The sequence below is a fragment of the Castor canadensis genome, chromosome 17 (assembly GCF_047511655.1).
Source record: "Castor canadensis chromosome 17, mCasCan1.hap1v2, whole genome shotgun sequence".
In the NCBI taxonomy this organism is placed as follows: domain Eukaryota; kingdom Metazoa; phylum Chordata; class Mammalia; order Rodentia; family Castoridae; genus Castor; species Castor canadensis.
The window spans coordinates 2,016,962-2,044,881 of record NC_133402.1 but is presented as its reverse complement, the minus strand read 5'-3'; the positions used below and the strand labels follow the sequence as shown (position 1 = coordinate 2,044,881).

Below are 27,920 nucleotides of genomic sequence, written 5' to 3'. Positions count from 1 at the left end.
TATAGCTCAGTGGCAGAGTGTATTTAGTATGTATGAGGCCCTGGGTTGAATCCCAAGCACCAAATAATAATAATAAAAAAAATTAATTCTCCTTGTCTATATGGGAGCTATTTGAAATACAAATATGTTTGGTTCTCCTTTCAATTATCAATCCTCCTGCAACTTCAACTGACTACTGATATAGAAAACCTCAGGAGTAGGCTGGAGGGTAACTCAATGGTAGAGTGCTTGTTTAGCAAGAGGTCCTGGGTTCGATCCCTAGCACCACAAAACAAAACATAAGGAGCATCTACTCTCTTTTTTTGATCTGATATGTCTTAATTTTGTAGGTACATGTATTTTATTTTGTTTTATTTTGGTGGGATTGGGGTTTTTCTGAGTTTCTCACTTGCAACACAGGCACTCTACCACTTGAGCCACACCTCCAGTCCATTTTGCTACAGTTATTTTAGGTGGGGTCTCAAGAACTATTTGTGAGGGCTGGCTCCAAACCATGAAACTCCTAATCTCAGCCTCCCAAGTAGCTAGGATTACAGGTGTCAGCTACCAGAGCCTGGCTAAATGCATGTATTTAAAAATTAAACAATAAATACATACTTACTGGAAGAAAGAGAAAGGGATGAAGTAGAAACTATTCCCCAAAACTGCCATTACAATTTTATGTACAATTCTTCCATATTTGCTAGATACTTTTTTTTTTTGCAGTACAGGAGTTTGAACTCAGGGCTTCACACTTACTTACTAGGCGGGCATTTTACCACTTAAGCCATTCCACCAGCCCTAAATAGTATCTTGGAACCTGGCACCAGTGGTTTATGTCTATAATCCAAGATCTTGGAAAGCTGACATCAGGAGGATCATGGTTTGAGACCAGCCTGCTCAACAAGTAGTTGGACATATTGGCATGCACCTGTCACCCCAAGCTATGCAGGAGGTTGAGATCAAGAGGATCACTGTTCCAGGCCAGCCCAGGTAAAAAACTTCTTGAGACTCCATATCAATGGAAAAAATCTGGGTTTGGTGGCACATACCTCTCATGCCAGTGACAACAGGAAGCCTAAAATAGAAGGATCATGGTCCAGGCTAGCAAGACCCTATTTCCAAAATATGCAGAGCAAAAAGGGCTGGAGGCATGGTGCAAGCAGTAGAGCACTTGCCTAGCAATCACAAAAGCCTGAGAAACCCAGAATCTCAAAAAAAAAATAATGCTATGCATTATCTTCTCCAACTTACATATTTCACTTAATAATATACAACGGACATTGACCATGTGAGGATATGCAGATGAAAATAGTTCTTTTTGATGCCTGTATCATTTACTATTGTACCTATGTGTCATCATTTTTTAACCAGTCTCTTTTTGGTATATATACAGGTTATAGTGGCCCCTCAGTGTATTTGTTGCATTGGTACCAGGATTCCTCATGGACATCAAAATCTATGGATGCTTTAGTCCCTGACATAAAATGGCATAGTATAGTTGGCCTTCTGTACCCACAGGCTCTGCATCCATAGATTCAGTCAACCACAAATTGAAAATATTCAGAAAAGAAAAACCGTACCCAGCATGGTAGCTCAAGCCTATAACCCTTGCTATCAGGGAGGAAAAGATCAGGAAGAAATCAGGTGATCACAGCCTGAGGCCAGCCTGGGAAAAAAGCTGGCAAGACCATCTCAACTAATAAAAGTAGGGCACAGTGGTCTATGCCTGTCATCTCAACTACTCAAGGAAGCACAAATAACAGGAATACAACACAGGCCAGCCCAGACATAAAGCAAGACCCTATATGAAAAATACCTAGAAGAAAAAGGGCTGGGGGTATGGCTCAAGTGGTAGAGCGCTGCCTAGCAAACACAAGCCCTGAGTTCAAAGTCTAGTACTGCCACCTGCCAGGTGCTATGTCTCACACCTGTATCCTAGCTACAAGACCCCATCTCCAAAATAACCAGAGCAAAAAGAACTGGAGATGTGGCTCAGCAGTAATGTAACTATTTTGCAGTGAGAAACCATGACCTCAAACCCCAGTCTCTTTTAAAATGGCTAGCCGGGCTCTGGTGGCTGATGCCAGTAATCCTAGCTACTCAGGGCGCAGAGATCAAGAGGATTGTAGTTTGAAGCCAGCCCAGGCAAACAGTTCACAAGACCTTATCTCAAAAATACCTTACACAAAAAGGGCTGGTAGAATGGCTCAAGGTGTAGATCAAGCCCCACCCCCCAAAAAAAGTCTACTGCTGCCAAAAAAGAAAAAGAAAAACTGCATCTATACTGAACACATACAGACTTTCCTGTCTAAACAACGCATTGGAACTATAAATGCTATTTTCATAGCACTTATATTGACAGCTATTATAAGTAACTTAGAGATGCCTTAAAGTACATGGAGGATATGCATAAGTCATAGGTTATGTGCAAATACTCTGTCATTTTATATACAAGGGTGGATATAGCTGGGTGTTGTGGTATACTCTGTAGCTACTAGGGAGGCACAGGTAGGAAAATTGTGGCTCAAGGGGCAACCTGGGCAAAGTTATCGAGACCCTACCTCAAAAACAAAATAATGAGTTCAAATCCCAGTACCTCCAAAAATAAATAAATAAAATAAACAAATAAAAACAAAAGATCTGGGGGCATGGCTCAAGTAGTAGAGTACCTATAAACACAAGGCTCTGGGTTCAGTTCACAATACCCAAAAAATAAAATAATTTTTAAAAATAAATGAAAGGAACCAGGTGCCAGTGGCTCACACTTGTAATCCTAGCTACTCAGGAAGCAGAAATTAGGAGGATTTGTGGTTCAAAGTCAGCCCAGGCAAACAGTAGTTTGAGAAACCCTATTTTGGAAAAACCCATCACAAAAAACAGGGCTGGTGGAGTGGCTCAGGTGGGTAGAATGCCTACCTAGCAAATGTGAGGCTCTGTGTTCAAACCCAGTACCACCTCAAATAAATAAATAAGTGAATATTATATGAATTATATATAAGTAAAATATAACAAGCAAATTCCATTTACAATACTCACAAACATCGTTGCACTCAGTGTCGTTCAGGTTCTTGGCGCTGCAAAATTTTTTTAGTTCAAAATTATAATACAAATTGGTAAAAGCCATCCCCAGGCAGTGCCCTGGAAGTATTAGGAACACACGATCCAAGGACTCTGAGATTTTTGTGTAGCCCAGTTCTGTGAAGGGAATAGAAAACATTAATTCTGCCAGGTGCAGGTGGCTCACATCTGTAATCCTAGCTACTCAGGAAGCAGAGATTAGGAGGATCAAGGTTCAAAGCCAGCCCAGGGAAATAGTTTACAAGATCCTGTCTTGAAAAACACTTTGCCAAAATAGGAATGTTAGAGTGGCTCAAGGTGAAGGCCCTGAGTTCAAGCCCCAGTACTGAAAAAAAAAAAAAAGAAAGAAAGAAAATATTTACTCTACTTTTAGGAACAAGAGGGTACTATGTCTCTCTTAACCCATCATACTTTTTTTTTTTTTTGTGGCGGTACTGGAGTATGAACTCAGGGCCTTAGGCTTGCTAGGCAGGCTCTCTATCACTTGAGCCACTCCACCAGCTCCCCACCCCCCATACTTCTTTAGACTGGATCATCATATTCCCAGGCCTCCAGATGGAAATCTGGTTTCTCTCTGACTCCTTGTTTTTCCTTATCCTCTGTAGTCATTCAACCTTCAAGCCATGAGTATTTTTCTTTGCTCTGTGCCCTGAATCTGTCACTTCACTTCCATTCTAGTTGTTTTATGGTAGGATCTCAAAGAGCACAGTGTATCTGGAAAAATCAGTAGGAGCATGGATGCAGTGTGGGCAGAGGTGGTACAGTGGAGGACAGAGGGAAGTGAGTCTGAGGTGAGCTGGGGCTAGATAGAGCAGGGTCTAAGAACCTGCTCTGGAGTTGCTGGAGTGTCATTTTACAAACAGACAAAGAGGACATGGTCCCTAACTACGTTTATGGAGACCAAACTTTCATTAAGCAATTTTTGAAAGATAGAATCATGAATCCCAAAATAAAAGCAGAAGGAAACTATTAGTCAATTTTTAAGTTAAAAACCAGTAAAACAAAATCAATCTGAAGGAGATGTTAAGTACAAATGCAAATGAGAAAAGTATTGTAGATGTAACATATCAGCACAGTCGTCCAACCTTGACTGAAACAGAGATGGCAGCATAAACATGAAGGTGCCAGTTTCAGGTACGTGGTGTAAATAATGGCTCAGCCTTAGTTTCTTTTCCTCTAATTACGAATTCACAAATAACTCTTTCCCCAACCTTGGCTTATGTATTTATTTATTACCTTTTTATTGAGGAATAGTATATTTCAATGAAATGTATGATAGACAATCTGATGTGCATAAGCCCAAGTAACAAGTGCCCCATCGAGATAAAGAACATCTCTCCCTCCAGAAAGTTCCCACGCATGTCCCTTTAGTCTACCTCCTTCTCCCAAAACTCGAGGCAAACGCTTTTCTGACTCTGTTCCCAGGACCAGCTTTGTCTGCTCATGAGCTTCGCCCCAGGTGTGGCAGATTCTTGCTCAGCACTGTATCTTTGGTATTCAGCCACTCTGCTGCACGTTCCCTTTTTATTGCTAAGCAGTAATCCATTGAATGAGTGTGATGTAAGTGTTTGTTCATCGACCTGAAGATGCATGTTTGGGAAACTCTAGTTGGGACTGTTCAACCCACAGCTACTGTGAACACTCTCACAGCCCTTTGGTGAATATGCACCTTATGGGCACAATTTCTGCAGCTGCTGGAGGGAAAACAGAAGTGTTACATAATATACAGATATGAACTTGTCCTCACCTTGTTCACCTGTGACTGAGACAAGCACAAGGGGGCCAATGCTCAAGAAGGTGAGCATTATGACGAGCTTGACACAAGCACTACCAGCACTGTCAAAGAAGAAGCTGACCACATAGATGAAGGGTGTGATAGCACAGCCATAGAGCATCAGCATCAAGACCACAGCTGGGGCACTCTCATGGTGTGTGAAAGCTTCTTCTTTGTAATATAAGAACACCACCTTAGGAAATGGAAGGGGGTAGAATTTGGAAAAGTTACTAAGAGCCTATCCCTAAACACCAGAGAAAGAATATGGTAACCTAAGTTTAAGAAGTAAGGTGTTAGCAGGACCCCACAGGCTTTTTCCCTCATCTACTCATGAAGCGATAAGCAAGTCTTGGGCTCTGTTCTCAGGGATCTGCCCAGTAAATCAATAGCATAGTGTAGTACAATAAGGGATGCAGAGACGCTTATAAAACACACAGGAAGAACAAAGCAGGAAGCAATTCATGGAACCCTAGAACTACTCAACTCAGCCACAACCAGACACTTCAACCCCTCAGTTCTCTGGTGAACTAAAGCATTGTCTCTTACAAGCATGAGGCAGCAGCTCTGTAGGTACCACAGAAAGACCCTACCTAGAGCAGGTCCCTCTGCTCCAGAGGGTGCTGGAGCCAAGTCACCTTTTTCCAATGTCAGTGATGAAGGAGCTTTCACACCCAGAGTCTAGTCAGACTGAGTCACCAACTAGACTCCCCAGTTGATTCTACTTCTGGGCAAGGGGATCCCCTAGTTCTCAGGAAATAACCTCAGCACCACCAGCACTCACCACCAGCAGCAGAGTGGAAACAAGGAAGGAGATGAGGTCCCACAGCAGAGCAGAGAACCAGAATGCAGTCACATGGACGCCGCTCACGAACTGAATGTGCTTGAACTTAATGCGTCTCTCTGTGACTGTCAAAATGGAAAAAGAGCTAGACAGAAAAGCAATTCCAAAAAGCAAGTTGATAGAAAGGTAATGTCCTTTCGGGCCCCTGTAAAAACAGGACATGAGAGAGGCAGATGTTTAGGTAAAAATGAAAACAGCAACTTTCTTCCAAAATAAAAACTTGCAATTAAAATGAGAAAAAGGAAGTAAGTGGTAAAGTAGGAAGCACTACAGATGTGTGAGTGTGAGCCTGGGAGAAGGGAGTCACACATACTGGTACAAGATGTTCTCCGACTGCTCCTTATCTGTCTGAGGTTGAGGGTGGCTGGAGACTGTAATGGAAGCATTGGCACCAGAAAGCAACTTGAAGAGAAGATTGTCCACCAGAGCCAAAGCCAGGGCAGGGGAATGGTATGCCTGGTTATTGAACAGCGCTGTCACTATGGTGTGGTTATCTACGTCTTCAAAGGAAGCTGCCACCACATAGAGACTATCAAATTCCTCAGGCTCCTCTTTTGCCTTTTTTAACAGGAACTCCTGTATAGGACCTAGAAGAAAGCAGAACACCCAACAGGCAGTAAGAGTTGCCGAGAGTGTCACATAGGCACGGTGGGCAGGGAGGACTCATTGGCCTCCAACCTGCTGTCCTCCTGTGTATCTCATCCCCAGCCCCACCAACCACTATAAGCTCACCTCCTCCTGCTGTTCTCCCCTTGAATTCGAATGAATCTCCAGGTCTTTTCTCTTCATTTTTTAAGTTTCTTTCAATGCTGTCTGCTTCTCTCCTCTCCACTATCTCAATTGGGTCCAGCCCCATCATCTCTGCCCAGACTATGTAGCCCCAGACAAAGCTCCTTACCGTCCATGTAGTACCACCAGTCTTCACATCTGACCATATTACAATCAATCAACCCAACAAAGTCAAATTTCTACACAGCAGGAGGCCCTCCCAGAAGTTGAACAGAATATTATTTATAAATTATCTACTCCATAGCATTTTGACATAGCAAGAGAAAACAGACTAAGACACTACCCAAACTCTTGGCCTTGTGTCTTTAACTTCCTGCTACACCTAAGTACTGAGAGTTCCCTAGGCTTACAGATGTTCTTCTTGCTGTTTGGAACATTCTTTCGGTTATTGTCCTCTTTTATGGGCTCAGACTCTAGGGTATGCCCATTAGTCATGCACCTGCTTTGTAACTGCCCATCATCTGCCCCTGAGCATCTCTGTTAGGAGCTCCTTGAGGGCTGGCAGTAATATTGTTCACCACTGTATTCCCAGCACACATGCCATGTCACATAGATGATCCACCTAGACTTCTGGACTCTTTAGTGACCAAGATAAGAGTCACAGTGCCACAGGCTGAACGCTCAAGGGCACCAACTATGCAAGCACTCAATAGATACTCTCTCATGGAATTGTCCCAAAGATACCATGAGGCAGAGTTTAGTGTTCTCCCCATTTGGCATTTGAATAATCTGAGGCCCTATTCAAGGTAAGCTGTACTAACCACTTTCTGTCAGTATAACAAATACCTAAGATAAACAACTTACAAAGAGAAAAAATTTATTTTGGCTCACTTTTTTTTTCTTTTTGGGTGGTACTAGAGTTTCAACTTAGGGCTTCGAATTTGCTAGATAGGCACTCTATCACTTAAACCATGCCTCGAGCCCTGGCTAACACTTTTGGAGGTTTCAGTTCACAGTCAGCTGGCCTTACTGCTTTGGGCCTGTGATAGCTCTTCATGGTGAAAATACATGGCACACAAACCACTCACATCATGGACAAAAAGTGAAAAAGAAGATGAAGTATGGGGCCAGAATGCTACTGTCCCCTTCAGGGGCATGCTCCAAGGACCTGAAGACCTCTCTCTAGGCCTCACCTCTTGAAGGTTCCAGAACTTTCCACTAGTGCCACTTGGGAACAAACCTTTGACACATGGACCTCTTGGGGGACATTTAAGATCCAAAATATAGCTTAGGGCACTATGATACCAACTGTTTTATTACATTATGTTCTACATTTAATCTCTTTATTTAAAAAGTACTTACTTTCAATTCTTGTTTAATCAAAATAGCATATGAGTATAATTTTAAAAAATACCCAAAGAGACATATTGAAAAAGAACACTAGTGCTCCATCCAACTTGCACCATCCTTAGTGCCTGCTCATCATAAGCACCCCTTTTCAAATATTTTAGCACATTTACTTGTTGATGTCTTATTATCAAATCAAGGATTTCGTTTTACTGCCATCACCAACCCCAATGGATTTCCCCACCCCTTTCTTATCCTAGAGTTAAATCATAATTTTGGTTATATCAATAGTCAGTTTGTGACACTATAATGACTAGATAAAAATATTGACAGTTGAAATAAGTAGCGTATATATTATGTTTGTTTTTTGTAAAACTTCCCCCCTGAAGTTAATTGTGCTCTCCTTTCCTCATTTGCTTAGTTTTCCTTGCATTTATCACCAGTTCATACCCACAAACTTCCTGATAGAAGTGTAAGCCTCCCCTCAATACATTCAAACACATTGAATAATTTATCAATTTCATTTTGGGAATGCTCTAATCCCTAGAATGACACACATGGTCTCATTCCTGGGAACCTTTCCCTTCTTGTCATTTGGAATTTGAAAGATGTTTTTTGAGGCTTGCTGATAATTCATCTTCAGAGAGCACTAGGTGGCCTAGAAGAACATCGCTTCCCTGCCAAGAAGAAAAGGACTTGCTTCATGCCCTACTCCCCTGCTCTTGGTACTCACCTGGGACCTGCAGAGGAATCTGTCCCTCATCCACAAGCATATTTGCAAAGTTATCTGAAAGTTGAGGATCTAGGCTGGAATTCTGAGAAACAAAGAACGGAACAATAGTCTGACCATATGTTTTTAGAGTCAACTCCAAGGGAATACTTTCTATGCTCTTTGTTTTGAAGAACATGAGGCTTAGCATAATGATCACCAGAGGCACCAGGATCTGTACAGATAACATCAACATCCAGTTGCGCCACGAGTATGTGACCCTTTTCAGGAGCATAGCGTAGAATTGTTGGCAGAGAAGACTGAACTATAATAGAGAAAGAAGGAGGCATCAGCACAGTGACAGAAGCTGCAGGCACTTAAGTGGCCCCTGGCTTATTTCCACTTACTGTCCCTCAGATATATCTAAGTTTTCAATTATGTTCAAAATTTGCTTCATAATCATAGTCATGACTTGATTAGGTTTAATGGCAGAAAGAGAAAGAATCTGGAAGCAGAACCAAATGCAAATGATAGTTTTGGTTTTTTTCATCTACAATACTGGTAAAAATTTAAAGTTGGTGAGAATGTGTGTGTTGGCGGCAGAATGCCACTGTTGGAGATTTCATTTGGCACAACTTTTTTTTTTAAAGGAATTATCCACATGAATACAATTTCTACATAATCTTTAACCTATAGCTACTCATGTATCCTATAGCTTACTTGTATAAATATTTAAGACCTAGGCATGTATCCTGTCGTGTCTAGTCATGTGTGCTACAGCTTACTTGTATAAATATGCAAGACCTACACACAAACATGCCCCAGTGGTAATGACAGTCAATATCACAGTGTGCAGTTATGTGCTTTGAGGTCCTAAGAGCTGGAGTGGAGTCTGGGGTGGGAGGCCCTCGGAGGCTGCATACTTTTCTAGGGTGCTGATGAGTGGGGATGTGTAGGGCCCTCAGACCCAGGCATCAGTGCTTTCTTATGCCTAGCCCTTAGCCAGGGAGCTCCTATGGGGAGAGGTTTGAGCTAGTCATTCTAAGTTCCTGGCCCAAAATATCAACAAATTCCTGAAAGCCTCTACCAAACACTATCTGACTTTTCCACATTCGGCATGGTGGAGGCTTCATTCACCTCCAGCATTCACCAAAATGCACTCCTGTAACTTCTCATGAGAAGACTCAGCAGCTGTCTCCAGAAGCAGATCATGGCCATGTGGAACCAGGTAACTCCTTGCAAAGTAAGGACTTTAAGGGACAGGTGGCTGGTCCAGATGACCCCTAAACTCTTCCCACCTCAAAGGCTCAATAGATAACAACATCCCCTTTACTATGTGACTCGAGACTATGAAATATGAAAATCAGTCTGTAACCCATGATAGTCTTATTTTACATTAATATTTGAGGATAGCTAAGTCAAAAACACTTTGTAAAATGTGTACCAATATTTTTCTTCAATGTTTTTAGTTTGGGGGGATAATGGGGTTTGAACTCAAGGTCTCTTACTTCCTAGGCAAGTGTTCTACCTCTTGATACATGCCCCAGCCCTTTTTTTGTTTTAGTTATTTTCAGATAGTATCTCACTTTTTGCCCAGGGCTGGCCTTGCTTTGAGGCAAGCACTGTACCACTTGAGCCACCTTCAGCCTCCCCGCCACCTTTTTGGTATTTTTTGAGACAGGGTCTTGTTATGTAGCCCAGACTGGCCTCAAACTCAGGATTCTCCTGCTTCAACCTCCTGAGTGCTGGGATTACAAGTGTGCACCATCAAACCTAGCTCAGGCAAACCTACCAATGCACAAAAGCTAGGATCTAGACACACACCACCAGCCCAGCTTGTTGGTTGAGATGGGGGTCTTGATAACTTTTTTGCCTGGGCTGGCCTCAAATCCCAATCCTCCTGATCTCTACCTCCCCAGTAGCTGGGATTACAGGTGAGCCTGTGATGTACACTTCTTGACAGAATGATATCATGATTACAAGAATTAAACCACAATCTCCTTTCTTGCATGTGTTTAGAATACACTGCTTACTCCGGTGTTTGGTTTGATTGGCAGGCCTGTCTGTATTGAGAAGATCCTTGAATGAAGATATTTAATTCTGTCAACAGGAACTCTGCTAATCAGGGGACGGGGACGGACTTGGGATTGCGTCTCAGTTGAGATAGGTGCACTGGAATCTGCCAATAAACAAACCCTAAACCAAACCAAAACACAAGCAGATATAAAATCTCAGAGTCACAGCATACTTCATTTTGCTTGGATTTTTAAACAATGAAATCCATGTAATATTTTTTAAAAATTGATGTAAGGATAAGAATAATGAGGAAAACAGAAGCTGTATCTAGTTTGTTTCCTGGGTAGCATGGTCTTCAAAAAGCACTGAGTTAACTAATCAATGCCTCTTCCAAAGAACTGAGACAAAATTAGCATAAATAGATTTTGTTATTTTCCTTAAAAAGTACCACATTAACATTAAAACGAATTAATGTATATTTAATATCTATTTAATAATAAAAACTGAAAATTACAGAATACATCATTGCTGAGACAACAGGCCAGGGGCTGATACACTATGGCCAGTGAACCAAATTCAGCCAAGGCCAATTTTTTATCTGGCCCTGAGCTCAGGATGGAGCCATATCAATGGCCACATGTTAGGTGGTTATGTAAGTTCCTATGTAATATCCTTGACTGTGTTACTAAGCCTGCATGGTATAAAACACTTACTATCTGGCCCTTTAAGGAAAAGTTTGCTCTAGGCAAAAGATGTGCTCACTGTTGGCAATAAAGAGCTCTGGTGCAAGGAAATGTGTTTCTATTCATGGCCTTTGGACCACTATCCTACTCCTGAGAACCTGCCACAGTAGGACACCCAGTAAGTTGTGCTTCACTTTCCCTTCAGCAGAATTCTGTAAAAGATGGTGTACTTGTTATTTATTGCTATGATACAGATAATCCCAAAAGTTAGCAGCTTGAAACAAGAATGAGTATTCATTATCTCACACAGTTTCTGTTGGTGGGGAATTTATGAGTGGCTTAGCTGGGTGACTCTGTCTCAAGTTTCTCATGAGACTGCAGCCAAGCTATTGGGTAGGGCTACAGTTGCCTAATGGCTCAACTGGGGCTATGGATCCACTTCCAAGGGCCAGACATACAGAATTTTTCATGCCCAAGGCAGAGGAACAAACATAGATGGGTAGGTAGGTATAAGAATCCAAATAATTATATTTCTCAGACAATAATAATAATGCTTTGGGATGGTTAAGAAGAGAGAATTAAAATATACAACAATATTAAATAAGTTGTTGGTGGGATATATCTGATTGAAATAAAAGGTCCTAGAATTTTTCCAGGAGCAGACATAAGTCTTTAATTTGCTTGAGACTTTGACAAACTACACATGTGTGTCTCAGTATCCAGGCTGATCTAGTATGTGGGGATGGGTAAAAATAGAATGAGAAGAAAAAATCCAAAAAACGGAGAGAAAAAAACTGTATGTACTTGGAAGGACTAGTAGAAAATATCAAATTAAACGAAAGGTGTAAGTTTGAGGGTTGGGCGCATGGCTCAGGTGGTAGAGCACCTGCCTAGCGAGTGAGAGGCCCTGAGTTCAAACCCAGTACTGCCAAAAAATAATTGAATATATCATCAATAATATTCACAAATAAACTACATGTTCCAGTAAAGAGACAAATATTGCCAGACTGGATAAAATCACTCCTCCTGTGTTCCTGGCCACACTCTGATCTGGCAGTTTCCATGCACCACTGAGTAGTTTGCATGCAGCTCTCCATCAAGCCTTCCTAGAACAGAGGCTGCCATTCTGCTTCTGGATGTTCAAACTGCTCGTCAGAGAAACCTACAGCTGCTCAACCTTGGGAATTCTTTTTAAATGAAGTAATAAATTCTCCTATTGTTTAAACCATCTGAGTTGGGCTATCTATTACTTGTAGGCAAAAGCACTCCAACAGATAGAATGCCTTTTTTATTTTTCATTCCCTAGAAATTTCTTTTAAAATGAGACTTGTTGAATATTTAACATAATCTCCATTATCCAATATTCCCATTATTGTAAGTACCAGACAGGAGCTGGACAACCATTAGTGAGGCTGTTAGAGAAAAAATTCAAGCATTTGGCAATGTTCAGATCGTTGACCTGTAACCTTTAGACGAGTAACATTCCAACCCTAACATGCTTGGAGCCAAGTTTTGCTCTTCCTTACCTAATGAACACTTCCTCCATTGAAGTGACAGAGGCCCCAAAGGTGGAGATTCCCAGCTCTGTCTGCCTCAGTTCTAGGTCAGTAAATAGAGATTCAAACCTAGAAGGAAAGAACAGTTTTATTCCTGAAAGATGGAAAGTGAATTCTTTACCACCTTTAGCTCTCTACAGGGGAAAAAACATGGATTTTGCAGTAATTTCATAACTACAGCATGTGAACTTGAATGATGGTAATAGCATTTACTTTGAAAGGCTCCGCTGGGCCCCTGTGGTTCATACCTGTAATCTTAGCTATTCAGGAGGCCGAGATCAGAAAGATTGCAGTTTGAAGCCAGCCCTAGGCAAATAGTTCGGGAGACCCTATCTTGAAAAACCCATCACAAAAAAGGGTTGGCAGCAGAGTGGCTGAAGCTGTAAGACTGCCTACCCAGCCAGAGTAAGGTCCTGAGTTCAAACCCCAGTGTTGCCAAAAAAAAAAAAAAAGACAGAAAAGTTCCTATAGGGATTAACCTAAAACGTATCTGGCACATAAGGTTATTTTGAATTGGCACAATGAATTCCCCCCCCCAGTACAATGAATATAAGCTAATAAAAGTGAAAGAAAAAAGAGAAATAAATGATCTCATCTTTGAGCATAAAAAACCATATATAGCATATTATACAGATGCAAAATAATTATTGATTTTTTTCCCTTTTGAGTAGAAAAAAATAATACTATTTTTGGAGTGCTTTCTAAATGCCCATAGCCCTTTCACATGTATTACAAGTATTAACACTGTGTGTCCTTTCAACAGCTCTTTTTTGTTGTTGCATATATTTAGTATCTTACAGCTCTGGAGGTCATAAATCCAAAATGGTTTCACTGGGCTAAGATTAAGGTGTCAGTAATGTATTGCATTCCTTTCTGGAAGCTCCAGGGGTGAAGCTGATTCCTTACCTTTTTCAACTTCTAGATGCCACATGCATTTCTTGGCTTATGGTCTTTTCTTCCAGCAACTGTTATCACTCTGACTTCCTCTTCTGCTGTCATAGTTCCTCTTCTGTTGATTTTTGAGACAGAGTCTTGCTATGTAGCTCAGACTGGCCTGGAACTCTCCATCTTTCTGCCTCAGCCTCCTGAGTGCTGGGATTAGGTGTGCATATGCCACCACATCAATAGCTCTTTGAGAAACATGTCAAGAGGTTAAGAAACCTCCCTGAAGTCAGACAGCCAAAAGCAGCAGAGGCAGGACCCAAACTCAGGCTCTGTATCTCCAGAGATGTGCTTTTAACTATTATGCCAGGTAAGGAAAGGAGCAAGTCCTTATGAGTCTGCTAACCTTGAACATTTGCTCACATATGACTTCTATTTTTTGAACTGTATGAATTGTGGCTTTCTGGGTGATATTAAGAAATCTATCATAACCTTCTACAGTCGAAGACCTATGCTCTCTCACAACCCAGTGTCCACTCCAACTAAGTGCTTTTAAGAGCCCACATGTTATATACCCTTTACAGTCCTGCTTTGTGTATGCTCTTATAGGCAGACAGTGTTTGAGGGCTTACATTGCAAATTAATTGTGTGACTTTAAGCTAGTTATTTCCTCTCTCCAAATCTTTCCACATCTATAACACAGATATTATCTAATTCACAGAGTGATTATAAAGATTGAGATAAATGTAAAAACAAGTTAGCAAAGTAGCCAGCCTCTGTTAAACACTTGGCAAATACTATTTACCAAATATATTCAATATGTTCAATATCTTTTTCTTCATTCAATTTTCAGGTACTGGAACTGTACTCACACCATTGTTTCTGTTTCACCACTGTAAAAGGTGATTATGTCCCTTTTTAAAAACTGATGTGCAATAGACATAGTGAAGTACCTTGTACTTACACCTGAGGTACTATATAATGTGAAAAATGTACACATCTCAACCCAGTGAAGATACAGGACATTTCCATTTACCCTAGAAAATGCTCTAATGTTCTCTTTCTGATGAGTGCATCTCTTGCCCTCAGAAATCCAGTCCTGATATCTATTACCATAGGTAAATTTTGCCTGTTCTTGCTCTTCATATAGGTCGCGCAATCTTTTTAGTATCTAGCTGAATCTTAGAACATGTATTTGAGATTCAGCTATCTTGTTACATGCATTAGCTGTTCATTCATGTCAACTGGATCAGTACTCAATGGAAGGAATATACCTATCCTGTTGATTAACACTTGGATTGTTTCCAAGTCAGAATGCCTATGAATAGAGCTGCTATAAACATTAATCTACATGTCTTGTTTCTTTGGACATGGTTTTCACTTATCTTGGATCATATGATATATAAAATATAGCTTTAAATTCTTTGCTACTTCTATTGAGAGGTGGGGTTTAATTCTCATTCTCTTCTATCTAGGTTCACCTTAGAGACTTTTTTGACTAAGAAGATTCAAAGGGCCTGGAGTGGTGGTACACACCTGTAACCCTAGCACTTGGAAACTGGAGGCAGTAGGATTAAGGGTTCCAGTACAGCATGAACTACATAGTGAGCTCCTGTCTCCAAAACCAAGGGCTGGAGATGCAACTTAGTGGGAGAACCCTTGCCCAGCATATGGAAGACCCTGGGTTTGACCCCAGAACTGAAAAAAAAAAAAAGGTGATGCAATGTAAGCAATGGAGCTTAGGTCCGAAGAAGGCTTCAAGGTGTCTTGAATTCTCTGACAGCCTTAGGCCACCATGTGAGATGCCTCACTTCCTTGAACCAACCATGCTGGACAAGACATATGGAGATGTTTTGGTCCACAGGCCCAGATGGGTCCAGCTTTCCAAAATTCCCTGCCAAAGCACCAGACATATGAATGAAGCCATCTTGGAGCCTCCAGATAAAGTCCATTGTCAACTCATATATTGTTCAAGATTTTTTTTGTCTATGTTCGTAAGGAATATTATTCTGTAACTTTTGTTGTTACACCTTTTCCAAGTTTTGATATCAGAGTGTTGCTACCCTTAAAATGAGGAGGGGGTGCTATCTTCTCTATTTTCTAAGAAATTGTAGTTGTTTCTTTCTTCAGTGTTTGATAGAATAGAGAGTTGCCGTTTGGGGAATGTTTTTTATTGCAAATTCATTTTCATAAACAGATGTATGACTATTCATTTTTTCTACTTTATTTTGTGTCAGTTTTGATAAGCTGTTATCTTAAAGGAATCAGTCCATTAAATCTAAATGGCCTAATTTATCTATTCATGGTGTTGTCTTATCCTTTTATAACTCTTGGCTCTGTAATTATAGCAATTCTTTCATTCCTGATGCTGGTAAATTTTCTTTTATCTTTAATGGCTTTGCTAGGGACTTATCAATTTAATTTTCAACTTTTGGCTTCTTTTTTTTTTTCTCCCACCATGTCTTCCCATTCATAGTACAGACCAGGCACAGGACCTGGGTTGAGGTATATGTGGGGTAGCTTTACTTCTCCTTTTTCTGTACAGTCAGTGTAAGAACACAGACTGTGGTGAGCACCAGGAGGCAACTTTTTGCTTCATAAGTTTTCTCCTTTTTTATTTGTTATTTCTTTTTTCTTCTTATATTTATCTCTTTCTTTTACATATTCTGGATTTAATTTTCTCTTCTTTTTTCTACCTCTCTAGTTAGAAACTTAGGTGATTGGTATTAAGCCATTCTTTTCTAGTGGAAGCTTTAAAAAGCTACATATTTCCCTCTGAGACGTGCTTCAGCAGCATCTGAAAAATTTTGGTATGTTGTGTTTTCATTATCATTCAGTTAAAAATGTTTTCCACTTTATTATTGACCCCAAGCTATTCAGAAGTATGTTGTTTAACTTCTAAATATTTGAGGATTTTCTAGTTATCTTATTGTAATAATTTCTGATTTAGTTCTATTTTAGTCAGAGATCATAATCTACATGATTTCAATTTTTGCTGAGAGATAAGCTAGACAAATGGGTTTAATAATACAATACTCTTCACAGAGATGATTATACAGAATTTAAAAAAACTTTAATCCAGGAATATATATGTAGCATAGCTCTAAAATAAACTTTTTAATTTTTTTTGCCACAACTACTATAAACATAATAACTCTTCTTCTCTCCAAAATGATCCTAATTATACAAGAAAACAGATATAGTAGAAGAACTAGAAACCTAGCCTTGTGGACAAAAGTAACACCAAGGGGGAAATAGCAATTCAGTGGTTTGCTATTAAAGCAAGAGCTGTGCCCCTTCTCTGCCGCTTCGCTCTTCTTGCTTCCTCTGTCCCTCTCCAGCCCTTCCATGTCCGTCACGTTCCCTTGCAATAAGCCATGTGAGTTTTACACTTTGATGACTACAGAGATTTTAAAAAGATATAATCCAGGAATGTGCATGAAACAGAAAACTTTTTTTCCCCACTACTCTGTAAACACTGCAATACTTCTTTGGAGTTTACCACAGTGCCAATCTTTTTCTTATATGTAGCACTGAGCAGACACTTGTCTGAAGGCACAAAGCCTTCAGAATCTTTACTTGAAATGGGTTAGTTTGACCATCATTTCCTTTTCAATATAATGAACATGCTGCTTGACAACAAGTACTTCTGGAAGGGCCTGGTCACTTACATGGGGAACTGCTTGCTTTTGTACTCTGCTCCATCAGTATAAGCCTCCAATTTAAAAAATTTATTTGGATTTATTTCATGGTCCAGCACAGAGTCCATTATGATAAACACTTCGTAGACACTTAAAGAGAATGGGAGTTCTGCAGCTGTGGTATGTAGTGTCCACTGATGGCAAGTAAATCAAGTGTCTGCTGATGACAGTGTTATTCAAATATCTTATATCCTTAGTGAGTTGTTTTTAAAAACAAGTACTGGTACTACCCACAATGGAAGGCAGGGTGCTGTAATTTCCAACAAGGTTGTAGAATTTTTGACATCTGGTTTTGTCAACGTTCATCTCACCTATTTTATTTTATTTTATTTTATTTTATTTTTTAAATAAAATTTATCAGAATTTAATGATTCTCATTTCAGTAAATCATAAATCAAAGCCCTTCAGTAAATGCAACCAATGCAGTAACATTTGGCCATATGAACCAGACCAACTAAAACTAAAGAGTTTTAGTATATAAACCTCTGCTTAATGTTCCGTTGTCTCTTAAACCTGCCAAATGTACAAATCTGTCTAGAACTTCAGGACACAAAAGTGCTCAAGTATGAGTCTGAGATTGTGCTGTCATAGAGAAAGGCCAACACTGATGTGCAAAGGGGAAAAGAAAGATAGCAGCTTCTGCAACAGGAGCTAAAACAAAGAAAAACCAGCTAGGTCCTGTGTGTGTCTCCGCTTCATTGCTTCCACGTTTGGGAAAAGGAGCCTGTTCTTTTGCTAGGCCTCGAGGCTAGAATCCACTAGGCATCATGTTGAGATCTAAGTTCACGGTGCTCTCAGCAACAGCCGGGTGTGACTCTGAGGCTGGGTGACCTATGCTTTCAGAGAAGCAGGAAAGGGCCCACTCGTGTGTTGCAGTCTCTCAGAAACCAAGAGTCCATCAAAGCAGTGAGCAGCGGAAGAAACTGGTCTTCTTGGATCGGTGTTCTGTAATCTTCACTGGCCCACCTGCCCCTGATGAATTGCTGTCGTTCATTTTTCTGTTGAGTTTTGTCATTATATCTCGTGCAAGTGTAAAAAATGCCTCTTCTACATTTGTACTGGATTTTGCACTTGTCTCCAAGAATTTAATCCCATAGTCAATTGCTAACTTCTCCCCTCTCTCTTTTGACACTTGTCTTTTGTCATTCATGTCACACTTGTTCCCCAGGATCATCCTTTCAACGTCTGAAGAGGCATGCTCTTCAATGTTTCTGATCCAGTTCTTAATATTGTCAAAGGATTTTTCATTAGTGATGTCATAGACCAGCATAATTCCCATGGCTCCTCTACAGTACGCGGTTGTGATTGTTCGGAATCTTTCCTGACCTGCTGTGTCCCAAATCTGAAGCTTAATTTTCTTTCCATCAAGTTCTATCGTTCTGATTTTAAAATCAATCCCGATGGTGGAGATGAAGGTGGTATTGAAGGCGTCCTCAGAGAAGCGGAACAGAGGCAGGTCTTGCCTACGCCCGAGTCGCCGATCAGCAACAGCTTGAACGTCTTCGCCATCTTCTCGCTCCGGCCCTCTGACCGACGAGCGAGAGGAGGCGGCGGAGAGAGGCGCTCTCTCACCTATTTTAAAGTTCTGCTATGAGGCATGTACACACACATACAGAATTGTTACATGAACAGTCTTTACGTACTGTCTCTTCCTGTGGCTAACTGGTAAAGACGACCTAACAATTCCTCCCCCCAATCATACATGCCACTCCTTGCTTCAAGAAGTGCTTATTTCCCCCTTCACTTTGACTGCTCTGAGCAAGACAATGTGACAGAAGAGATGTTTTGGTATTTCTGAGCTCAGGCCTTAAAAGGAGTGGATGTTTTTGTTTTCTCCCTTTTTGAACACTCACTCTTGGGATGTCCCTTCTTGGACCTTTCCTATCATGCTATGAGAAGTGCAAGCCACCTTGAGAGGAGGACTGAGTGCTACAATCAGCAGCCCCAGTGAGCTCCCTGCCGATAGCCAGTACCATCACCCCAGATGTGAAAATGAGCTGTTGTGGATATTCCAGCTCATTCTAGGCCCTAGACAACTATAGCCCCAGACAACATTATAAAAACTGACCAGCTGAGCCCAGTCAACATACAGAACCATGAGAGGAGTAAAATGGTTGTCACTTAAATACAGCACATTTTGAAGTAATTTGTTGAAAGAGAATTTGGTACCAGGGACACTTCAACAAAAATCTAGAACATATGACATAGGTTTGGGACCAGATAGTGAGGGGAAGGCAAGAAGAGCCTTAAGAGAACTCAAGATAGAGCCTGGAAAAACAGTGAGAAAATTATTTTTCACATTATTTAGTGATAGAAGACTTGGCAACACATTCACACATGGTAACATGGAAGGGTATTTAATGAACTTGAGGTGACGTTCCTATGGAAATGTTCAGTCACAACAGTGAAAGCATTAATTGGTTTATTATAGCTGGTATGGTAAAATACAAGAGAAGCAACCTAAAAAGTGAAGTAATCAAATATTTGACAGAAATTAGAGAAAATATAGAGGGTCCAGGGAAGTCTTCCAGCTTTCAAAAGGTTCTTGAAGTACTCAGGGAAAAAAAAATGAAAGCCAAAGTGATATCAATAAAATATTGTTTCAGGATAAAAAGCTGATTAACTGTGTAGGTATGAGAGTCTTTATTGAGAGCCAATTGATAAATTTCAGTGGTACCCCACTGCCCACAGACTCTATCATCTGGACAAAGGCTTCTAAAAATCTTGGGGTGTTATACCAAGTTACCATGGCTCTTAGCCCAAGGTAGAGAATGACCTGTTTTGAAGACTGTAAATGTGACTTTAGTCTAATGAAATATGTTTCATAATCTGACATGTAGGAAACCTATAAAGTATTTAAGCAAACATAGCAGCTTGGACAGTAAGGAATAGAGAATGTTCAAAATCAAAAGGGCCCCCTGGACAATTTCCTATAGGCAGGAAGCAGGTAATGAAGCTACTTACTGCAAGTATCAGCCAGTTTTTATGGAAAAGGAAGTACTATTCAAGAGGCAGAGTCAATAGTCAGTGAGTAGAGTCAAGGGCTGATCAAAACCACTCTTAGGAAGTAGAACTGTATCCTGATCAATGTATATTCCCTGCCCCTAAAAAAGCAGAAATTGGTGACACATGTACACCTAGAATTCAGAATTTCTAAAGACAATGGTTATATGCCTCTTGTTTTTTCTGTTTCCGGATGGTTCTGTCTATTGTGGACATCCTACCCATATCATCATTGCAAGTCCAATGCATTGGGTATGTGCAGATCAGATAATGCTTCTCTTTAGTTCACAGCTCTTCAGATCAAGAACAACCATACCCAAGTACCGCACTTGAGAAGCCACACTTAATTCAGATAATGAGATCCTAAATCTTGTTCTGATTCTGTAAAAGGACAGACCTAGGGGAAATTTGTGTATTCTGCAGTATTTGTGAAGGTCATGGATTTATGTGGCCAGGGATGGGCTGTGGTAACCTCTTGGTTCTTACCTGTGTATGCTATCTTTAGGAAGTATATATATTAATTCTTCTGCAACATTGGACTCCAAAATTGCATTTGGTATGTGATGATAAATAAGATGACAAAGCTTCTCTGTGTCACAGCAAGGTGTTTTCAGTAAAGTCATATAGTATCCTGTTCCTGAAATGCCATGTAACAGACATGAAATCATTTTACTCTTTATACTTTTCTTCTTGGGTCTATAGCTTAAAATGGTACAATTCCAGGGGAAAGGGAAATGTGAGGCCAAGTTTAAACCCAAATGAATTGGCCTTAGGACCTCTGCAATTCTATTCTGGACTCTTCCCTCTGCTCCAGTGACAGTGGCAAATTAGCAATGTTAGATAACACCACAGAAGGCTAGATTAACAGCAATACTCCCTTTCAGTGATAACTAACTTGAGGAAATGAAAACTTAGTAGGCAGGCACCTTGAATGTTAAGTTGAAGACCAAAGATACCTACATAAAAATTACACCATGGTTTTGAGGATACTTACATACCTTACAGCATTTGAAACATTCTTTTAGAAATCAGTAACACCTTTTACTATCATTCAGGACATGTGTTCATTCAACAAACATTTCTGATGCCCTAAGATATGACAGGCACTGTTCCACATATTGAGGATATAGAAGTAAAAAATATCTAATCTCATGGGGCTTTCACTAAAGGAATAGAAGACAGAAGAAAAATAAGTAAAGTTTATGGGGTACTAATGACAAGTGCTAAGGAGAAAAATAAACAGAGTGTGATTTGAAACAGGATGAAGAAGGTGTTACTGAGAATGTGACATCTGTGTAAGGACAGTCGGTGACCTGAGGAGAAACAGGACAGCTATGCATAGCAGAGGGCTGAGTAGCAAGGAGCCTGGGTAGAGGTGTTATTTCATTTCTTCTTCATTCCCACAAGCTCCTCCGAGGCTGCTCCCCACTGATGTGTGGCACTGACCTTGTCATGAGACGGAGGCTGACCTGCCCACCTGCTGCCCACCACTCACCATATTTCTGCTTGAGGAACAGTGATGACCCGCAGCACTGCAGCTCCCCCTTGGCCATGATGGCAATGCGGTCCCCAAGCAGGTCGGCCTCGTCCATGAAGTGTGTGGTCAGCAGGATGGTGCGGTCACTCTTCTGCTGCTGAAGAAGGTCCCAGATGGCCCTCCTGGAGATGGCGTCCATGCCTGAGGTGGGCTCATCCAGAATCAGCAACTGGAAGGCAGAGGCACAGCTTTGTGATGATGGCAGAGCCACCTTCCAGGCCCAGGCTGGCTGTGCTGTGAGCCCTGTGCGGCTTGAGTTGGGGACATGCCCAACTCAAGAGGTTTAGCTCTGGAGCCCTGTGTTTGTCCACTGTGTGTGGCGTGCTGCCCTGGCTGCATTAGGAGGCTGGGCCCCACTGCCCCCTACCTTAGAGCCTGCTATGAGGGCGATGCCGATGGAGAGCTTGCGCTTCATCCCCTCGCTCAGGAACTTGCTCCTTGAGCCCCGCTTGTCCTCCAGACTGAGGAGGTGCAACATGTGCTTGACTTCTTCAGGGCACTTCTGGGCGGACAGGCCTTTTAGCTGCAACAGCAGGGGACAGGGGAAGGGCATGAACCAGGGCTGCTCATGGGAGCATATATCATCCAGATTGAAAGAAAGAGTATAACTATCTCCTATTGGCAGATCATATGATCTTATATATAGAAAACCTTAAATAATGTACAACAAATCCATTAAAGCTAATCTATGACTTCAGCAAAGTTGTAGGACACAGGATCAACATACAAACACAGGGATGGGGGTGGTGGTCTCTGTTAATTCTACCTTCGTGGGAGGCAGAGATGAGAGGACTGGGTTTGAGGCCTGCCTGGGCAAAAAAATTAGTAAGACTCAAATCCACAATAAAAAGCCAGGTATAAGGTATACACCTGTAATTTCACACATGTGAGAGGCAGAGGTAAGAGGATTGCATCCTGAGGCCAGCCCTGAACAAAAACAATACCCTACTTGAAAAATAAACTGAAGTACTTACCTACAGCACAAGACCCCGAGGTCAATCTGCAGTCTGTTCCCTCACCAAAAAGTACAAATTCAAGTTTGTATTTATTTATTTTCCTCTGGTTTTTTGAGATAGGGTCTGACTCTAAGCTGGCCTTGAACTTGCAATCCTCCTGCCTCAGCCTCTGGAGTGCTAGATTGCAGGCTATAGTGAAACCAGCTCTCACGGTCCTGAAGAGAGTAATCACATCTTGCAACAAGCTAAGATTTAGCTGTTCCACATGCCAGATTTCAGAAAAACAAACTGCTGTGCTACCCAGGATCAGAGTGTGTTCCAAGACCAGGAAAACTTCCTGATAAGGGCAAGGAAATTACTCTGTGAACACAGTACTTGTCCAGAGCCTGGTTTTATCTGTTTGGTTATTTGAACCTGTACTTACTTCTGCTGTTTCGACACTGGGTGGTGCTCTAAATTCAGGTATATGCTATGGACTTAGCCATATGGAATAGGAGCTTGGTAGGCAGGAGGGTGGTGCCTTGAGTAAGGGAGAGTCTGGGTGGGTGAATATGCCCTCTGTAGTAATCCGACACACTCTTTAAGTAACCCCTACTAAACTCATTTTACTCATTAACCGAAATTTTTTTTGGTGGTACTGGAATTTGAACTCAGAATCTTGTTCTCTCTCTCTTTCTCTCTCTTCCTTCCTCCCTTCCTGGTGTTACTGGGGTTTGAACTCAGGGCCTGCCTTTTGCTTGCTAAGCAGGTGCTCTACCACTTCAGACATGCTTCCAGCCCTTTTTGCTTTGGTTATTTTTGAAATAGGGTCTTGAGTTTTTGCTCAGGCTGGCCTGGACTGTATTCTTCCTACTTTTCTTTCTTTTTTTTTTTTTGGCTTGGGCTGGCCACAAACAGCAATCCTAATCTCTGCCTCCCCAGTAGCTGGGATAGTAGATATGAACCACTGTGCCTAACACATAAGTCTATATTTCTTTGCACTAGTAATGAACTATCTAAAAATGAAATTACAAAAACAATTTCATTTATATAGCCACACAAAGGATGTTTAGGAAAAGAAATTAACCATATAAGTAAAAGAATGGTGCACTGAAAACAATAAAACATTGTTGAAAGAAGTTAAAGAAGACCTAAATAAATGGAATAAATGGAAATATGTCTTATGTTCATGGATTTGAATCTTTAATACTGTTAAGATGACATTACTGGCCAAAAAACCTACAGATTTAATACCATCCCTATCAAAATTCCAATATGAAAAAAGAAACAAAGTTGGAGAAGTCATACCTTCTGGTTTCAGTACTTACTGCAAAGCTGCAGTAATCAAGACATTGTGGAAGGAGAATGTTTTATAGAAGGACAGAACAATGGAATAGAATTGAGAGTCCAAAAACAGTAACATGCATCTATAATAAATTGATTTTTTCACAAGAGTGGGAAGCCCAGTCAATGGGAAAAGAAGTCTGTTCAACAAATGGTGCTGAGAAAACTGGATATCCACCCACAAAATTCTCTAAACTATGAGGTTTGGAGAGTCTCTGAACATACTGAGGTACTGTTAGGGTACTGTACTTGGAAAGAGCATGAAAGCTCTGCACCCCTTCCCACATACCTTACTCTATGCACATCTTCATCCAAATGTTCATCTGTATCTTTTAAAATTCCATTTACAATAAACTGGTCAATGTAAGTATATGTTTCCCTGAGTTTTGTGAGAAATCGCAGAAAATTACTGAACCTGAGGAGGGGCTGTGGGAATCCTTGATTGATAGTCAGTTGGTTGGAAGTATTGGTGACAACCTGGGATTTGTAATTGGCATCTGAAGTGAGAGGCAGTCTTGAGACTCAGCCCTTAACCTGGGGATGGGGTGCAGGTTCTATGTTCACGCCAGGCAGTTAGCATCAGAACTGAACTGTAGTATACACAGTGTCTGGAGAGTTGGTTGGGTGGGAAAACTGCACCCTGCATTTTACATCAGAAGTGTTGAAAGTAGAGAAACATGAGTGTTTCTTTAAAAGACCCTCCCAAAGTGCACCAGAGAACTGAAGTCTATCTCACTATTCCCAAGAAGGACACAGAAGGAACAAATATTCCATTAACTATCAACTTACCTGAGCATAGAAAAAAAGATGTTCTGCTACTGTGAAGTTATCAAATAAGATATCATGTTGGGGGCACCACCCCATGCTCTTCCTGATTTGAACCATGTCTTTGGAAATCTCATATCCACTGATAAGTGCCTTCCCACTTGAAGGGACAATAAGACCTAGAACCAAGTGGAAGAGACACCCTAACGTCATTTTCAGTCTGAGAACTCAGAAGTACAAATTCCTACCCCTGGTTTGTATGCTTATTCTCCCTTCTTTGCCACTGTCAGTCAATTGGTAGCATCCAAGGAATATATGTTGTATGTGTGATAATATGCAAGTATTTTTAGAGATAGAAGATTCGTTTCTTTTTTTGAGCAACTTCAATCGGCTAAGTGAATAAAACAACAGATGTACTTATAAAGCAAATTATATTACTGTAACTATTAAGCAATAATTTGAATGTTTAGTAAATATGGTAAAGAAGAAAGCATTTTGGAAATATAACAATCTTGAATTGAGATCCTCAAAGACAAGGAATGCATGAATGTATGCCAGTGTAAAATTCTGCAGCCTGCCCACCTGCATACTGTCTTTGTTTTTCTTTTCCTTAGGGTGAAAAGAACAACAAATTCTTACTGGAAAAAGAAAAAAAGAAATAATAAAGGAAACAAGGGTTATACAAGTCCCATCATTAAAAGATAAATATTGTTAGCATTTTGATAGACAGCCTTATGGATTTTTATATACAACTGGCTCATACATTTATTTATTTATTTATTTATTTATTTATTTATTTATTTATTTATTTCTGTGCTGGCTTGTCTTCTTGACTGTTAGCCTGGGGGATATAGCTGACTTTCCTTCCAGCAATGAGGACCTCACAAGTCTATGTGGTAGGAAGAGGACCTTCCTAACTGGTCACACTGCCACAATGCATGTACCCAAAAGAAGACCATCTTCTAAAAACACCACTGTGCCTGTTCAGGAAACTGTGGGGCTCAGTCCCTTGCCCTAACACACACAGAGCTGGTCCACTGACCATCTGCTAGCTGATACCGAACGGGGCACCAAGTGCTACTATTGCTGCTCTTCAAATGTCTTCAATGGAAGGTTTAAGTGAAGAGAACCACAGCAGACTGACTGTGAGGTGCTAATAGCTTTCCAGCAGTGTGGTGCTCTGTGGGCAAGAAAAATTGGTTGGCTTTTAGAGTTCCTTGAAGGTCAGAAGTGTGCCTCATTGGTTTTGTTCAGTGCTTTACACGTTAAGCCTTTAATAAATATATATATTTCTTGAATAAAATAGGATGTAAAATAATTATTTAGGTGCAAAATATACTGAAACGGAATCATTTTAGAATAATTCACAGACACCATTTTAGAACACAGATGTTTCTGTTGAGAGATTAGTAGTGCCTTGCTGTAACAGGAAATTTCTATCTCCAAAGAAACTGCTAGGCTCTCACTGTTCATGGCTTCTACAGTGAACAGAACTGAATTCTGCAATCTGACTGAGAGAGGCAAAGACTTCCTTTTCCTGGCAAGGGTAAATTGAACAACCAGACACTAAGTAGATGGTACAATAAAAAACAATGTTTAATATTAAAATCGCTATAAAATCTAATAGAAGAGTTGGAGCTCTGCTCAATGATTTCTTAAGTGCTTTTTCAGGAGGCCAGACCCCACACAAGTAAGTACCTGTGAGCATGGAGCAGATGGTGGTTTTTCCTGCTCCGTTGTGTCCCAGAAACACAGTGATCTGCCCCCTGTACATATTCATGCTGAGATCTCTGACTGCTATGAGTTTACTCCTTCCCCTGTAAAATACCTGTGAGAGGGTCAAGGCATGACTGGCAATGTAACACACACACACACACACACACACACACACACACACACACACACAGAGGAGGCATTTCTGAAGAGGCTGTGACAGGCCTAGCACCCATATCAACTTCCCTTAAAAATTCATCAGTGGAAATTCAAGTACAAATCTAAAAAAAAAAAAAAGAGAGCCTTCTTACGGTTTAGCTGCCTGGAGCTACTGAGGAGCTGACCCTGAGCAATCCCAACATCTTTTCCCTGATCCCCAGAACCTGGTAACAAAGAACCTGACCAGAGGATTGGAAGCTCAAAGAAGAAGTGCCTGGAGCATGAGTGGCGCTCTTCTCTGCTTCTGGAACCATACCTTGTCCCTTTTCCTAGCTAAGCCCCCAAGAAAGGCTAATAACTTGCTTCTTTCTCTGGAAGTATTGATCTGGAGAAGGAATCTCAGAGCCTCCTGTTTTCCAAGCAAGATATCTTCAGTACTTTAAATATTATTTTTTATTATTCAAGCAATTCATAATTAAGAATAGAAGGAAGAGCTGGATGCCCATGGCTCACACCTGCATTCCTAGCTACCTGGGAGTCTGAGATTGGGAGGACTATCATTCGAGGTCAGGCCAGGCAAATAGTTTGTGAGACCCCCATCTCCAAAATAACCAAAGGAAATAGACTGGAGGTGTGGTGTAAGTGGTAGAGCACCTGCTTTGAAAGTATGAAGTCCTGAGTTCAAACCCCAGTTCCACCAAAGAGAAAAAAAAAAGAGTATAAGGAAGAAATTAAAAAACAACCATAATGCCATCCCAGAGACGGTATTGCATTTTGCTATCTGCCTTAGGTTTTTTTTCCTTTTTGGTGGGACTAAGGTTTGAACTCAAGGCTTTGAGTACTGTATCACTTGAGCCATACCCACAGTCCTTTCTGGCTTTGTTCTCTTTTGGTTATGGTCTTGTGTTTCTGCCTGGGGGCTGGCCTTGGATTGCAGTCCCACGTAGATGGAACCAGAGGTGGGCACCACCACCCCATCGAGGCCTTGATTCCTTTTTCCACCCAGGCTGGTCTCAAACCTTGATCCTCCCAATCTTCACCTCCCAAGAACTTGGGACTATAGGCATGAGACATTCCTGGCCTGCCTTAGACTATTTCTGTCCCATCTAATGGCATTTTGACTGAACTTGGGGTCTGGAGTGCAGACACAATTGTTGGATGGGACT

The 27,920-nt window shown here is 41.0% G+C and overlaps 1 protein-coding gene, 1 non-coding gene and 1 pseudogene across 2 annotated transcripts in view; all 3 read right to left on the bottom strand.

Annotated features, from left to right (window-relative positions):
• Positions 1 to 27,920, bottom strand: part of LOC109692517 (ATP-binding cassette sub-family A member 17-like) — a 94,997-nt gene that overhangs the window by 10,464 nt on the left and 56,613 nt on the right. The window contains exons 12-23 of the mRNA XM_074059473.1: positions 26,581 to 26,710; positions 24,907 to 25,061; positions 22,206 to 22,361; positions 21,797 to 22,007; positions 20,788 to 20,938; positions 12,686 to 12,784; positions 10,494 to 10,656; positions 8,485 to 8,785; positions 5,989 to 6,262; positions 5,616 to 5,820; positions 4,808 to 5,027; positions 3,019 to 3,177 (exon numbers count right to left, since the gene is read on the bottom strand). Coding sequence (XP_073915574.1) covers positions 3,019 to 3,177; positions 4,808 to 5,027; positions 5,616 to 5,820; positions 5,989 to 6,262; positions 8,485 to 8,785; positions 10,494 to 10,656; positions 12,686 to 12,784; positions 20,788 to 20,938; positions 21,797 to 22,007; positions 22,206 to 22,361; positions 24,907 to 25,061; positions 26,581 to 26,710 — 2,224 coding nt within the window. The remainder of the gene's footprint in view (positions 1 to 3,018; positions 3,178 to 4,807; positions 5,028 to 5,615; positions 5,821 to 5,988; positions 6,263 to 8,484; positions 8,786 to 10,493; positions 10,657 to 12,685; positions 12,785 to 20,787; positions 20,939 to 21,796; positions 22,008 to 22,205; positions 22,362 to 24,906; positions 25,062 to 26,580; positions 26,711 to 27,920) is intronic.
• On the bottom strand, positions 16,054 to 16,182 carry LOC141418713 (small nucleolar RNA SNORA51). The gene has a single exon (XR_012443367.1). It is a non-coding gene; the product is annotated as a small nucleolar RNA SNORA51 (small nucleolar RNA).
• LOC109692515 (ras-related protein Rab-8B pseudogene) lies at positions 17,643 to 18,807 on the bottom strand (annotated as a pseudogene).